The sequence below is a fragment of the Echiichthys vipera genome (genome assembly GCF_963691815.1).
Source record: "Echiichthys vipera genome assembly, chromosome: 17".
NCBI classification, from domain to species: Eukaryota; Metazoa; Chordata; class Actinopteri; order Perciformes; family Trachinidae; genus Echiichthys; species Echiichthys vipera.
In genome coordinates, this window is record NC_139842.1 from 10,104,087 (window position 1) to 10,118,452 (window position 14,366).

The window sequence follows — 14,366 nt, forward strand, 5'->3', positions numbered from 1 at the left end:
AGTTTAGTATAGGCACTGTGTAGCGGCATAGCTTCTGTCCTTTGTCTACCATCTTTGTTTATAGATAAGCCTCAAACAATTATTTTTCCCATGCTTTTTGTATAATGTGTTTATTTACTTTCTGTCTTCTCCCCATTCTCTCAGACGGTCTCCCTCCTTCCTTTCACACCATGTCTCTGTTCTTGGCTCCTGCTTTGCTATCACAGAACCTCAGGGCAAGTTCTTTAGCTGTGCTATGGGAGTGCTACACACACACACACACACACACACACACACAGACACACACAGACACACACGCACGCGCACACACACACACACACACAGACACACACAGACACACACGCACGCGCACACACACACACACACACAAACACACACACACACACACACACACACACAAACACAGGCCTGATTGATTTTTTTCATTGCCTGTTGAGGTATACTGTATAATGTGTCCCAAAGTTTTTGCGTTTGTTTTTGCTGGGAGGGCAAAATTGTCCATTGTTGGCTCGATCACTCTTTGGAATGAATGAAAAGCTGAGAAAAAGGAGAGGCCAAGGGAAAAGCTTGGGGGAGGCGATGGTGGGGGAAAATAAAATTCATATTGAGGAAGAAGAGTTACAGACACCCAAAAGGGGGTTAGACCCTTATTTCATAGAAGGGGTTGGTGGTTAGATAAGGAGACTAGGAAGAGAAGGCAAAATACTCCTCAGAAATATTTTTCTTCACACATCACTTTGATATTATTTCTCCTCTTTTAACGGCATTACCCCCAGAAAACAGTTCTAAACAGATAGCAGAGGCTTACAGATTAATGGAGATAGATGGAGTATAGCATGAGACATACCAAAAAAAAAAAGTTGTGCAAAGAAGTTTGCATTCACATAGCCCCTGCATTAAAGAAAATATATGTGTGTCTGTGTTGCATTGAACATCTACTGTTAAGATTTTCTGAAAAGTAAGAGTAAGATTTCTTTAGAAAAAACTTGAGCTTCAAATCACTTTATTTTTATTTTATTTATGTGTCCCTACTCAAGGCAGAATCACTGAGCGGTTCCCACTGAAAAAGATAACAAATTATAGCTAAATCTCTCTTCAGCGTTATTATTTCAGATAATTGTGCAGGTCCTAAAAGGTTTCCAAAAGATCCTTTATTGTGCTAATTTACAGGTTCATACTTTTATTTTGTGTTTCTATTATCTTTAAAACCCTAAAGATGCCCTTCCCTAATGATGATTGAAAATGTGGTGGTGCGTTGTGTCAAGTGTAATGAGAATAATTGCTCAGGGAAGATGTCTGGCCCCGGGCCCCTATCTTGAAAATGTGGCTCCCTGAACAATATACGTAATTGAATAGCCCTGCTGTAACCGTACTGTGGCGGCAATTTTTTTTAACTATATACAGTACAGTATAGTCGTGACATGACAACCGTGTCCTGAGGGTTCATTTTAAGGCACAGACTTTATTCAAAATACAGTATACTGCATACTGTGTTCGTCTGTAGTATATAGTATGAAACTGTTAAACTGATTTATTTTGCAGTATGCCAGGGAAGGCTTAAATATCCTAAAGTACTGGAAAGAAATTAACACATTCATACCATTGAGCCTATGAATGTTCTCATTTGTCCAGGTCATCGTTATCCCCAAAGCCATTTCAGTCAAAAGCAACTGGACTTGGTTATTTGTCTAGGAATATTCATACCATTATTGCAATATTATTGGAAAATGGAAGCTGTCATTTTTGGCTGAGGTTGTTGTGACCTGTTGAGCAGCTGCTCCAGCGCTTTGCATTGTGGGATTTAGTAGGTGAGGTAGACTGGACTTATGCATAATAATGATTTTTTTCCCCCAAATCAGTACAGCATCCAGGTATTGTTCGAATACTGCAGATCATGCTTTTGTTTGCATACTCCATACTACATTTTGGCCTTCGGTTTGAAATTCAGCAGCATTTTGTGTTATTGTTTTATATTAAAGTATAGATTATACAGACATGATTATGTGGATCAGAGATGCAGAGTACAGTTTGGTACAAGTTTGATCATGAACTCTTTTTTTATACGCCTGCTCATGTGCCTGCTCATTTGACACCAATTTTTGTGCCACAGATGTTCAAGCAGATGTCTCCAAAACTACAAATTACCCTTGCACATGTTGGGTCTTGTCTATCTTACTTTGATATAAATCTATAATAAATACAGCTTTAGGTCAATCAATCAATCAAATTTTATCTATAAACCACACTTATAAACAACTCACGTTGACCAAGGTGCTGTACAGGTAAACAGGTGAAATCACAGTAAAAAGGCTAAAAACAAAACAGACATAATGTAGAACAGACATAAAGGAAATAAATAAAACCATATCATGAGGACATAGTGCCAGGAGGGAGGTACAATTAAGTCTGCAATTAGTCAGATTTATGGATATAAAAAAGTCACCTAAAGTTACTAGTAGTAGTAGTAAAGTTCTTAATCAAACATGTGTAGCAATCATTCATGTAAAAAAAAGAAAAAGAAAAAAACGAGTTGGTCACATCAACACACAGACACATTTTTCCCATGTCACACTAATAGGGAGCATGAGTTCTGTAAGTGCAAAGTTCATAAGAACAAAAAACTTGAAGCTCATTGTGTGAATACAGAAAGAAAGACAAAAAATACCAGTTAAGAGGATAGAGCATAGGACTAAAAGACCATAAGCTGACAGCTTAAGATATGAAAGAAGGGAAAAGCTGTAAAAGACTTTAAAACTGCTCGACGGTGATTACGACACACACACGTATACCCCCCACTATCATCTGCATAATACTGTATAAATTTAGCATTTGAAGTCGCCTTTTCAGTCTAATTAATCTTTGCATAGCATTAAACTGACACAATAATTACCTTGTATTAACTCTTAAAGAAGGCCTGCGCTGTAATGGTGCAGTTGTAAGCCAGGGTGGAGCACTGCACAGGGTGACAGGGTTGATTAGTAGATGAAAAGAGACGAAAAACAGAGGGGGTGGGTGAGGGCGAGTAGCAAGTTGCCAGTTTGCAAGTCAAACATTGTAAAACAGCAGCTTAACTAAACTAATAGTTTGATTTGTATTGGCACTGTTTTGAAATCGTTAATGACATTTACAGGAATCTGAGCCAATACTGCAGTGTCTTTCATGATTTTAAGTTAATATTGCAGGCAGTAGTATTCATGTCTTGTCATGTCTGATTTTCTGACTCATACAGCCATGTAGCAAAAAATAGGTTGGCTGGAAGAGAACTTTTCATCTTCATTTTCATTGATGAATTGCTCACTTGCAGCGTGGCGGCTGCGTAACCTCTTGGTGACCTTGCTTGGTGTGTTGCGTCAGTGCTGTGGATGAGTCAGTTATGCATGTACTGATATCTGTGATGTGGATCTGTCTTACTCAGATACTCAGCAGATTTTTTTATTTGATTTGTTGCAATACGCAGCAATATTTATCCAAAGTTATTGAAGATAATTAAATCCAGGGTACACCCTGGAAAGGATGCCAGTCTATCGCAGGGCACATAGAGAGAGACAAACATTCACCCTCAAATTCACACTTATGGGCAATTTAGAGTCCCCATTTAACCTAACATGTCTTTGGACTGTTGGAGGAAGCTGGAGAGTCACATGCAAACTCCACTGCCCGGATTTGAAACCAGGAGCCCTCTTGCTGTGAGGCGACAGTGGTAACTACTACACACTGTGCCGCTTTTGTGGCACAGGGTTAATAAAAAATAATAAGTTTATGGAAGAAAAACAATTGTACAATTGTTTTTTTTTTAAATAATTGATTTATTACGAAAACATGTCTTTTAAATGAATTACAGGGCTCAGAGCAGGAACATTCTTCTAAAAATGTATTATTTTTCTGCAACTTTGTTTAAGACCATGGAGCTATTGGAGACACTAACCCACCTTTCAACTTTCAACTAAATATCTAATCAGCCATCACATGGCAGCAACTCCATGCATTTAGGCATGTAGACATGGTCAAGACAACCTGCTGCAGTTCAAACTGAGCATCAGAATGAGGAAGAAAGGTTGGTGGTGCCAGACGGGCTGGTCTGAGTATTTCAGAAACTGCTGATCTACTGGGATTTTCACGCACAACCATCTTTAGGGTTTACAAAGAATGGTCAGAAAAAAGAAAAAATATCCAGTGAGCGGCAGTTCTGTGGGTGCAAATGAAGTGGAGAATGGCCAGACTGACTCGAGCTGATAGAAAGGCAACAGTAACTCAAATATCCACTGGTTACAACAGAGGAATGCAGGAGAGCATCTGTGAACACACAACACCACTTACTTTCTAGCAGATAGGTAACAGCAGCAGAAGACCACGCTGACACTTTATTAAGCACCAGGTATGCCTAATAAAGTGGCCGGTTAGTGTATATATGTATATATATATTACAGTAAAATTGACAGTTTCACTTACAATCTTATGACTACACTAAATGCTGTCCAAGCGCATTTAATCCATATTACTCTGTTTCAATGTGTCATATTCCCAACAGATTGTGTTTGATTTGAGACGGACAGGTTCATCTATCCATCCACATAGCCAAGTGTGAAACAGTGTGTGTATAGCTGTACGTTTCTCCTCAGCTGCTTTGCTCCTTGACCCCACTCCTGTTAATACGTGGTTCGAGAGGATTAGCATCATGGTGATCGTGCTCAACTGTGTGACACTGGGCATGTACCAGCCCTGTGAGAACATCGACTGCACCTCGGACCGCTGCCAGATACTGCAGGTAAGCTGGACCTGTGTGCGTTAGTGTGTGAGCTTGTGTGTAGGAACAGTATGTCAGTGCATTTATGGATAGATAAAACAAAATTGATCAATTATTTGACATAAACATTGCTGTGATGCAGATCAATACTGCAGCAAATATATTTCCCTCCTGGAAGCTTTATATTTTCTACTACTCTCAAAACAGGGAATTGGGACTCAGTTTGTTTTAATATAGTCTTGTGGAGCTGCATGTGATTTCGTCACTTTGTGATGAGAATACACTTGGGGAGACAACGACCAGCAGTTGAAATTGTGGTTGTGGATGGCCACAAATACCACAGCCGAGAAAGTTCTGCCCAGAGGCTGTTGTTGAAATGACTGTATGTCTTGATTGGGCTGGGTTGCCATTTCACAGCTGTCCCTATAGACTTTTAGACCCATGAGATGAGTGTAGATCAAGATTTTCTCCAAACTAAATGACAAAAAACGCTCATTTGCATTTCTTTCTTTTTTTTGCTTTACTGGAAAATCTGCCTGACAATTGAATGGAAATACTGCTACTGACCATTAGAGCACGGATTAATTCATTGTTTTTTTCTGCCAAATTGCAAATATTTTCCTTTGTTTGTAAGCCATGTAGTGCTGATGTGGGTTATTAAGGACTCTGTGTTCCTTTGGGGTCATAATTGCTGTTCATTGAAGTAAATTTGGCAGGCCTTATTTCAGATGTGACACACAAGCTTATTGTGCCTCACATGCCTTGTGTTGGGGTTTTTAATGCCCATTGACATTGAAAATCCATCTACAGTAGATGCAGGTGCATGTGAGTGTCTGCTGTTTTGTCCCATGTGCTGATGTTGACTAATTGCACTGACTTATCTCACTTGCCTACAGTATATTACAGTGGATTATAATATCAAATAAAGCCCCCGAGACCAAACTGGAATAGGGTTATTTATCTAATCAGATTTTCTCTTCATTGTGCAGAGATTTAAAGTGAACAATCGCCATGGTTTTAAAACTTTGCAACACATTTTCCTGCTTCACTATCACTCCTTCTCCTCCTACGTTTTCTTCCAATACCATATTTACTCCTCCATATGTTCCCATTCCCCTGTCCTACACACTCACTATCTTTCTCTTCCTCCATCCTTTGTCTCTCTAACAAGCATATTGTCTCCCCAGGTAGTGTTAGGGGTCCCATTCTGGTGGTTGCTAATTGTAACTGAAGGGATTCTGCTGACAGAGCTTAGATTGTTAGAGTGGCCCTCACATGCTTCTCTGGCCCTATTCGAAATACAGTATCCCTACCTGACATCTTGGGGGAATGAGACAAAATAGCAGCCACAAACAATACATACGTTGCCTGTGCTCAGGTATGTGTATACAGGGGTTGAAATGGGATTCCTAACAAAGTAGAGCCCTTCACCTCAAGGGTTCATAGTCTCAGTGAACGGGCAATTTGGGTGCTATGTGGTACCCCTTGGTCGATATCTAAAAATGCGATCAAACCTTAAAGAATTGTTTGACATTTAGGGAAATACACCTTTTCAGTTCCTTCTAGAGAGTTAGATGAATGATCAATACCTTTTCACAATGTAACCGCATGTTTAAAAGTGTGACCTTTATGGGCTGCCTCTGGCTCACCGAATGGAGCGCGTCTCTCCCCCCTCTCTCACTTTTCAGCTGCTCTAATTAAAAATGGAAATTATACCACTTAAGTAAATATATATAAATATATATAAAAAGACTGCAACCTTTTTACAATGTGTGCCTGACGCTGGTACAAGGATGTGTTGAAACAAACGAAAAGATTTCCTTGAAACACCATTGAGAGTGCAGTTTAGCTGTATAGGAGTGTACATTTTAGAAAACAAGGTCGAAAAATAAAGAGTCTCCACTGGTTTCCTAGCAACCACGGTCACAAACAAGGACAAAGAAAATCCGGCTGTTAAGTCGTGACGTAACGCCCTTTCATAATATGATTCCCGGGTCCAAGCCTTTATTTCTACAACGCCGCAGTGCCGTGTTCCCCGTTGTTTGAACAGATCTGAGTTTTTAAAAAACAACGTAATTGTCATTTTACCTCTTTCTCATCATTTAAAAAGGTGTTTAACAGACGAAAGAGGTGATGTAATGGTTCACATGTTTGACCTTTGTGTCTGTTTTGTTTCAACGGAGCATTTGGACCCAGAAATCTTATTTTGAAAGGGTGTTACGTCAGACTTAACAGCCGGATAGGCACCCATCCAGCACCTCTAAAGATCACTAAGGAACATGTAATAATGCATATTGCGTGTTAAATCCATACAAAAAGCAATGTTTGTACTAAGCTAAGTGGCTGCTGACAGTTGCTTAATATTCAGAAAAACACATAGATCTGAACATCAAATAGCTCCCATTGAATTAATGTAATGCTTTAAGTAGTCATGTTTTGAGCCCGAGGCTATTCCTCAGACTTCACCAATAATCAGAAAATGTTAGTTTTAAATCATATTCTGTTGATTTCATTCATTCATTCCATTTTTTAATAACTACACTGAAAAGTACGTCGTCAAAAATCAGGAAGAAATTGTCCCCCAGGGTTGTTGATATCTACAACCTCGAGTAACTTGGATATTGTTTCTTGAAAAAGTAATTGCCACTAATTCTCTCACTGCTTTGGAGAACACTAAGACGTTTTAGAGACATATATCTCAATACGCTGACACAAAAACTATCTGCATGGCCAAGAAGCTGGGAGCTGCAGTTGAGGGTGAAGTTGTACCTACTGTTCTGTAAGAAAGTAGAAGGCCTTCCAGCCATCTCTGGCCCAGTTTATATCAAGTCTGCATTTACAAAGCCATCTCACAAATGTATATTTTTCTATTTTATTTTTTTTGTTTGTGCCTAAAATTGATTGGAATAGGACAGGACTCATTATACCTTAAATGTTCAGAAAACACAGAGTTATTACTTTCCCTGTCCTGTTTTTAAGTGAGTGTGAAATGAACATTTGGCTGCGTTTTGCCTTTTGGATTGATACTGATTACTTGTCATTAACTCATTCTACAAGTAGAGTAAGGCACATTTACATTATTTTATTTTAAATGGTCCACCATCACAATCCTGGTGATCTACTTCTCACATCCTAAGCAGCCCAATGACAGCATGTGAAGTAGCTTCCCCACCTGCTCCTATTTCAAATCAGAGCCCATCACAAGACAGCCTCAGCCTCTTTACAAATCATGTTGGTGATAAAACCTGATAGGCTGACTGAGGAGGAAGCTGGCGGTAGTGACAAATAACTATGATGAATTCATTCCTCTTTCATTTAGTGCAGAACGCGACAGGTATCAGACTGGTATAGCCAACGTCGGATTACAGGCTGCATTATTTATCAAAACATAATTTAAACAGCATGTGAGACCGATCTTCTCGTCTTTCCCATTCCGTGCTGCCGTGTGTGTGTGTGTGTGTGTGTGTGTGTGTGTGTGACAACAACAATGTTGGCTTCAAATGCATTACAAGGTATGCCAATATTTAAACACACACAGCCATGCCATAAAAGATTTATCCATTTACAGTCTTGTGCACACAAACAGCCACATGGACACACTTTTGCTGCAACTCATTTCCTTCTCAGCCTTTAGATATCTTGATCCCTATAAATAACGAATGTGACGGACAAAGCCCACACAAAAAAAAAGGGAATATGTATCTGTTTCTGCACCCTGCTATTTCTCATTCGGACAAAAGCCAGTGCTGCAACATGAATAAACCCTCCAAATTTCACACACCATTTATCTTGTTCAATATGGTCTATAGCTACAAACACCATCTTGCAATTGTTCATCAAAAAAAAAAAATCTCTCTTCTTCAATTGGAGCATATTACTCCTGCTTGCCTAAATGTACCACATGTCAGTGCTTTCTAGCCTGCTGTGAGTTATTGTTGAGTCTCTAGTTTGTCATTTAACTTCTGCCTGAAACCCGGAAAAAGTAATAACCTTAAAGTACTTGTGGAAAATTGTTTTTTCCATTACAGCATGTGTACTGGTTTGTGCCAGCTGATTTGTTGTGCAGAGCTCTTTTCCCGGGGCATATACTAACTGTACGTTAGCAGCCTAGAGAAACATTTAGTTCAAAAGTTTTGGGGATCTTTAAGACATCTGTATGTTTTCAGCAGTTGGGATTTTTTAGAGTGGGGTATGAGGTACTTATCCATAATCAGTGTGTCACATACAGTAGATAGTGGTGAGCATGCCCCAAGCTAAGAAATGTATGCCGTGGACGAGTGCAGCAGCTTAATGTATTTTAGCCACCTTAGAAGGCACACCTCAGAAAATCTTTATCAGTTTAAGTGTACGCTATATTTAGAATATTTCAGAAAGCCCTTCTTAAGTTTATGTGGGGTGAATCAAAGCTGTTACCTATGCATTCATCAAAGCCACCAGACTCTATCTACAAAAACAGTCATTTTATCTCGCAGAACACAGGAGTTGATGGTTTACCACTGCCTCGATCGGTTAGTTTGTTTATTCGTTTTGTTTGGTACTAACCATTTGAGGCAGCAGTTGACCAGCAACTCCAGTATTGTTCAGTGCTGTTACAGTTTAAGTTGTTGTAGCCTCCATTCACGGCAGTACTTTGCTTAGTTATCCCTTTTAAGGGAATAAAAATAAACTTGTCAGCTAAAGATTATACATGAGTATGTTTTTATCTTAGAATTTGTATTTAAGTGGGTGAGCATTCTTTGAATTTGGACCTCATCCTCACCTCATCTTCAACCACTTATCCTTGGCCGGAAACAGCAGTTCCAGCTTGGACCCCAAACTTCCCTTTCCCGGCCCACATTAACCAACTCTGACTGGGCAATCCCGAGGCGTTCCCAGGCCAGCGTGGAGATTTAATCTCTCCATCTAGTCCTGGGTCTTCCCCGAGGCCTCCTCCCAGCTGGACGTGCCTGGAACACCTTTGGACGTGCCTTTCAATTTGGGTCAAACTCTAATTCATCAAAGCAAGCAGGGAGGTTAAAATAGGATCCCATTTGTGTAAGAGTTTGTTATTTTGCATGCAGTTTAAGGGATGGATGACAGGTTTGGAACGAACAAATAGGCTTGTCATCATCTAAAATCCAAATTATGACCAATGACTTCTGAACAAGCAGCCATGAAGCTTCTTTGCGTTTTTGAATTGTGAAAGTGTCTGTGTCATAAGCAGCTTGAGTTATATGGAGTAGGAATTTGTAACTCTGCAGCAAATCCCGTCACACAGCCTAGGGCAAAGCACATGGGGAAGAGTTTTGTTCCGAAAATACAATAGAAGATTTAGCTAGAGATCTGAACATAATATTGCAAGCAGGACATGGCAGAGATATGAGGTCATCTGTCTCTCTCTCTCTTTCTCCCTCTCTCCATTTAAATCCCACTTGTTTTCTCTTCATCTTTGTCTTTCTCTGAGGTTTGAACTGGATCTTCCCCTGTCTTTTTTTCCTCTTCACTTCATACTTCCCTTGTGATTTGAGTATTGCAGCGTGGGTTGGTTCACATTGGGCGCCATATGTTTTGTGCGGCCGACATACTGTATGTTCTCACTGCAAACAGACACACATTTAGCTCTTTTAAGCCATTCCAAATCACAATGTTACCAGTAAATTTGGCTCGGTTAATGTGCACCAGTGTTTTTATAGTCCATCTGCAATGTTAGATATTCTGGAGGTGTGCTTTTAGATCATGATTTGTGGTGTTCAAAAGAACGATTGGATAGAAAATAACTCATCTGACAAGTCCTGTGTGTGTTTGTGTGTGTGTCGTTAAAAGTGTCAAAATTACCCTTGGGATTTTTTTGAGGTAATTGACTAGATAGCGGTCAGAAGTGTGCGTGTGTGCCATTTGGTTTCTCAGTTGCTCATTTTGTGTGGTTCCATCAAACCAAATATTTCTTCTTTTTGGCAGGTATACTCGTAACAACTATGTAGTGTTTTAAAAAATATCCTGATCGTTTTTCCTCACCAGAGATGACAAGTCACTTAGAAAATGAATTGCTGGGGGGAAAAAGACAGAGAGGGAGCTTTGACAACTTGAGTCAACTAATGTGTTTCAAGCGAGCTGTAACAAATGCATCCTTTTCTCACTTTCCTCCATCTATTTCTACCTCTGTCTTCTCGCAGGCCTTCGATGCATTCATTTACATCTTTTTTGCATTGGAGATGGTGGTAAAGATGGTGGCTCTTGGGATTTTTGGCCGTCGCTGTTACCTGGGAGACACCTGGAACAGGCTGGACTTCTTCATCGTCATGGCTGGGTAATGCATTATTTCTACTACTGGTGAAGTTTAAATGTCATGTTTAAGAAAGATTAGGTTTTTCTAGCAGCTTTTGCTCTTAAAATCAAGGCTTAATATAGAGAAAATATCCAAACATCTCACTGTATGCTATCATAAACATCAAAGATATGAAAAGTCATCAAATTTCGTGACTGAATTGGTTCACTAGTACTTAAATCTGAGTTTAATAATATAACATTCATAGTGAGGGTTTAGCAAGTACAAAACGTGTCAGTTATGACTGGCTACCCTCAGCTTTTCAGCTTTTTAGATTAAATGCAGTGCACTTCCTATTTTGTGTGGATACATCTGAGTGGTGAGAAAGTTGCATAAAGATTTGGACCGAAACAGTCTGCCCTGTCCTGTTGTGATGAAGAACAAGAGTATCAGTTAGTTTCAGCAAATTACATAAAAATGGCATACATGAAGGTTCAGTTGACAAAGTGCTCTAGCAGCCTTACGGACAGTTGTTCATGGAGATCAAAGAAAGATGAAGTGTTTGTGTATTTTAAACTATCACTTAAGAAAAGCTTTATGGAAACAGAAAAACTATATAAAAAATTCCCAAATGCCTCAAAATGTTTTGATGCTCACCTGAGATGGTTTTTGCCTTTCTCGAAAAAAAAGTTGATACACTAAACGAGATATGGAAACACCCTAGTGAGCATTTAACTCACAGGACAAAATTAGTTTCCGCTGTCGGCATCTTCCTGGATAATGTATTTATTTATCTTCGTCTCCTAACAGCATTCCACATGTCCAATACTAACTGACAGAACAATATACAATTGACAAAAGGTTATTCGCTCCAAACCAGTTGATGGAAATGCCTTTTCTTTTGTCCTACATTTCAAAAGTTTGCTTGACAATTAAAAGGAAACACAACTACTTTTATAGAGCCACAGAAATCAGGGTAATCCTTACCAAAATGCTTTTATTTTGAAACAATGATGAATGGTTTTTGTAGGCACTGACAAACAATGTTGTCCTGTGGATTATGGGGTCACATCAGAAAACACTTCTGTGTCGTTCTCGAGGACAATGACAAACAACATATTTCTCGTTTAATTTGGAGGACTTCAGGGCTCCAGGACTTGTTTCCCTGCTCGGATTGTAGCAGACTGTCACTATAACTCCAGTCCAGTCTAGACTACTACTTCTATTTATCCAGGGGTTTTCTAAGCTCTTTATTAAAATCAATGAGAAGATTAATAAAGCTGTCAAATGCTGTTAAGGGTTGCATGATTCTTAGCCACATGAGACATTTTCACATTTAGTTTTTTTGCGAGTCTGTGTAGCGCTGATGATGTAGGATGACAGGTCACCAAAAGTGTCTCATGAATCAGTATCCCATTAATCCATTTGACTCCATGTTTACAACTCCTGGTTTCTTCCCGTCAGTCTCGACATTAAACAAACCAGAAAGGAAAGGCAGAGGAAAACAAACAACACATGTGAACAGAGCATTGTCAATATTTTTTCTTCGTCTGTTGATTTTCATGTCCTTCAGACGATACAAGTGCAGAATTAATTAAATATAATCCTACATGAAACCATGTTAAAATAATTTAATATTCAACCTAATCTTAGTTTGCACAATAAATCATGTACTCACATCCAACTGTATTTTGCAAAATTGGAACTAGTTTCAAAACCAGGTGATAAACCCATGTGGCCTTCATGACAATGACAATATGTTACCAGTAGAGAAGCAATATCATGAAACATATTATTCAAGCCTTAGAGACATTTTACCTGAAGACTCATTGTACATGCAACATTGTGACAGTAGACGGGGGATGTCTGGGGATGTTTCCTGAATGAAACAACCTCCGATCGTTGCCACAGACACGAGAATAAAACAGAAAACTATGATTGCTGCAGTATGATACAGTACATGGTATTCACCAGGGTAAAGATGAAAACATGCTCTAATTTTTAGCATCCTTACACGTATATTAACACCATAATATTGCTTAATACTCCAGGGAGCAGATGACACAAATGTTTTTTTTTGGAGTTGCACATATATTTACATTGGAAGTAGAAATGGTTTATAGGAAGACAGGAAGAAAGGCGAGAAGGAAAGAAATTATTGAATGAAAGACAGAAACTTGGAATTCAAAACCGAGTTTTTGAGAGACACCCCACTGCTGAAAGATCCAGAACACCTGCCCACAAGAACATACAAATTTATTGTTGTATATTGTGTAAGTTATTGCATAAGCTTTACTTCCTCTTACTGTACACCATTCAAACAGGCTGTTACTGTGGGTTACTGTTACTCTCCCACAAATGCGAGAAAGATGCGTGCGCACAAAACGAAAGCAACCACACCTGCTCAAACACCTGCTCTGAACGAAGTGAAATAAAGGACTCAGACCTGGGTGATAAAGCAAGTCGTTTGTGTGTGTGTGTGTGTGTGTGTGTGTGAGAGAGAGAGAGATGGATAGAGAGAGTGGCTGGTATTATAGCACACAAAGAAAGGTAGAGCCACACACTTACTAGGGTGGGTGGAGGGACATTCATCTTCATTTGTGCTGAAACACTTTATCCCCAGTGGATGCTCATAGTTTGTGCGTGTGTGTTTGTGCCACAGAGTGAGGCACGGTAAAAGATTACAGTCAGCGTATGTCGTTTGAGTTTACATAATCTATGTCTATGTTTGTATATGCATATGTGCGAACGCCTCCATCTTCGTCTTCCTCTTGGCAGCGTCTATTAAGTTAGCGTCTAGGCTAATTGCAAAGGGCACTGCCAAACTTGCCAGGCCAAATCACAGCCTACTGTCTGCTATGAGCTCCATGTCTGTTACCAACGGGAACCACCTCGCTCTCTCAACCTCCTCCTCCCTCTCTCTTTTTTCACATGCTTGGATGAACATCTTCCCTTGTCATCTTCCCTTCAGACTCCATATAGACCAGGCTTTCATCCAGACAGGATGTAAAGAGGGTTGCATGCTTTTGCTCCATAACCACGGCACACAAAGTCTGATTTATTTTCTATATCGTTTATTTTATTTCAGCCTAATCCACTGCACTGGGACTTATTTTTCCTAGCCCATATGTCTTATATCTGCAGATATAACGGAAATATATCTGTTCATGTGTCCACTGCGATTCTTGATCCAGGGATGAAGCATGACCTTTTTCTAAAAAAAAAAAAAGTCAGCCTTGTCCTCAATATATAATGTATGCCTCAAATATGAAGGAAAGCAATATTAGGTCAAAGAAAAGATCTTCTCACACTGAGCAGGACTGACTGTAGTTAGTATTTTTCAAGCATATTAAGGAGCTTGACTGAACCCTATGAGCC

At 39.5% G+C, this 14,366-nt stretch overlaps 1 protein-coding gene across 1 annotated transcript in view; it reads left to right on the top strand.

The window, feature by feature from the left end:
• Positions 1 to 4,660: 4,660 nt before the first annotated feature.
• Positions 4,661 to 14,366, top strand: part of LOC310959777 (voltage-dependent T-type calcium channel subunit alpha-1I-like) — a gene marked incomplete at its 3' end in the record, with an annotated part of 80,122 nt that continues 70,416 nt past the window's right edge. Inside the window, exons 1-2 of the mRNA XM_083931235.1 lie at positions 4,661 to 4,765; positions 10,897 to 11,030. Of these exons, the coding sequence (XP_083787361.1) occupies positions 4,676 to 4,765; positions 10,897 to 11,030 (224 nt within the window). The 5' untranslated portion in view covers positions 4,661 to 4,675. The remainder of the gene's footprint in view (positions 4,766 to 10,896; positions 11,031 to 14,366) is intronic.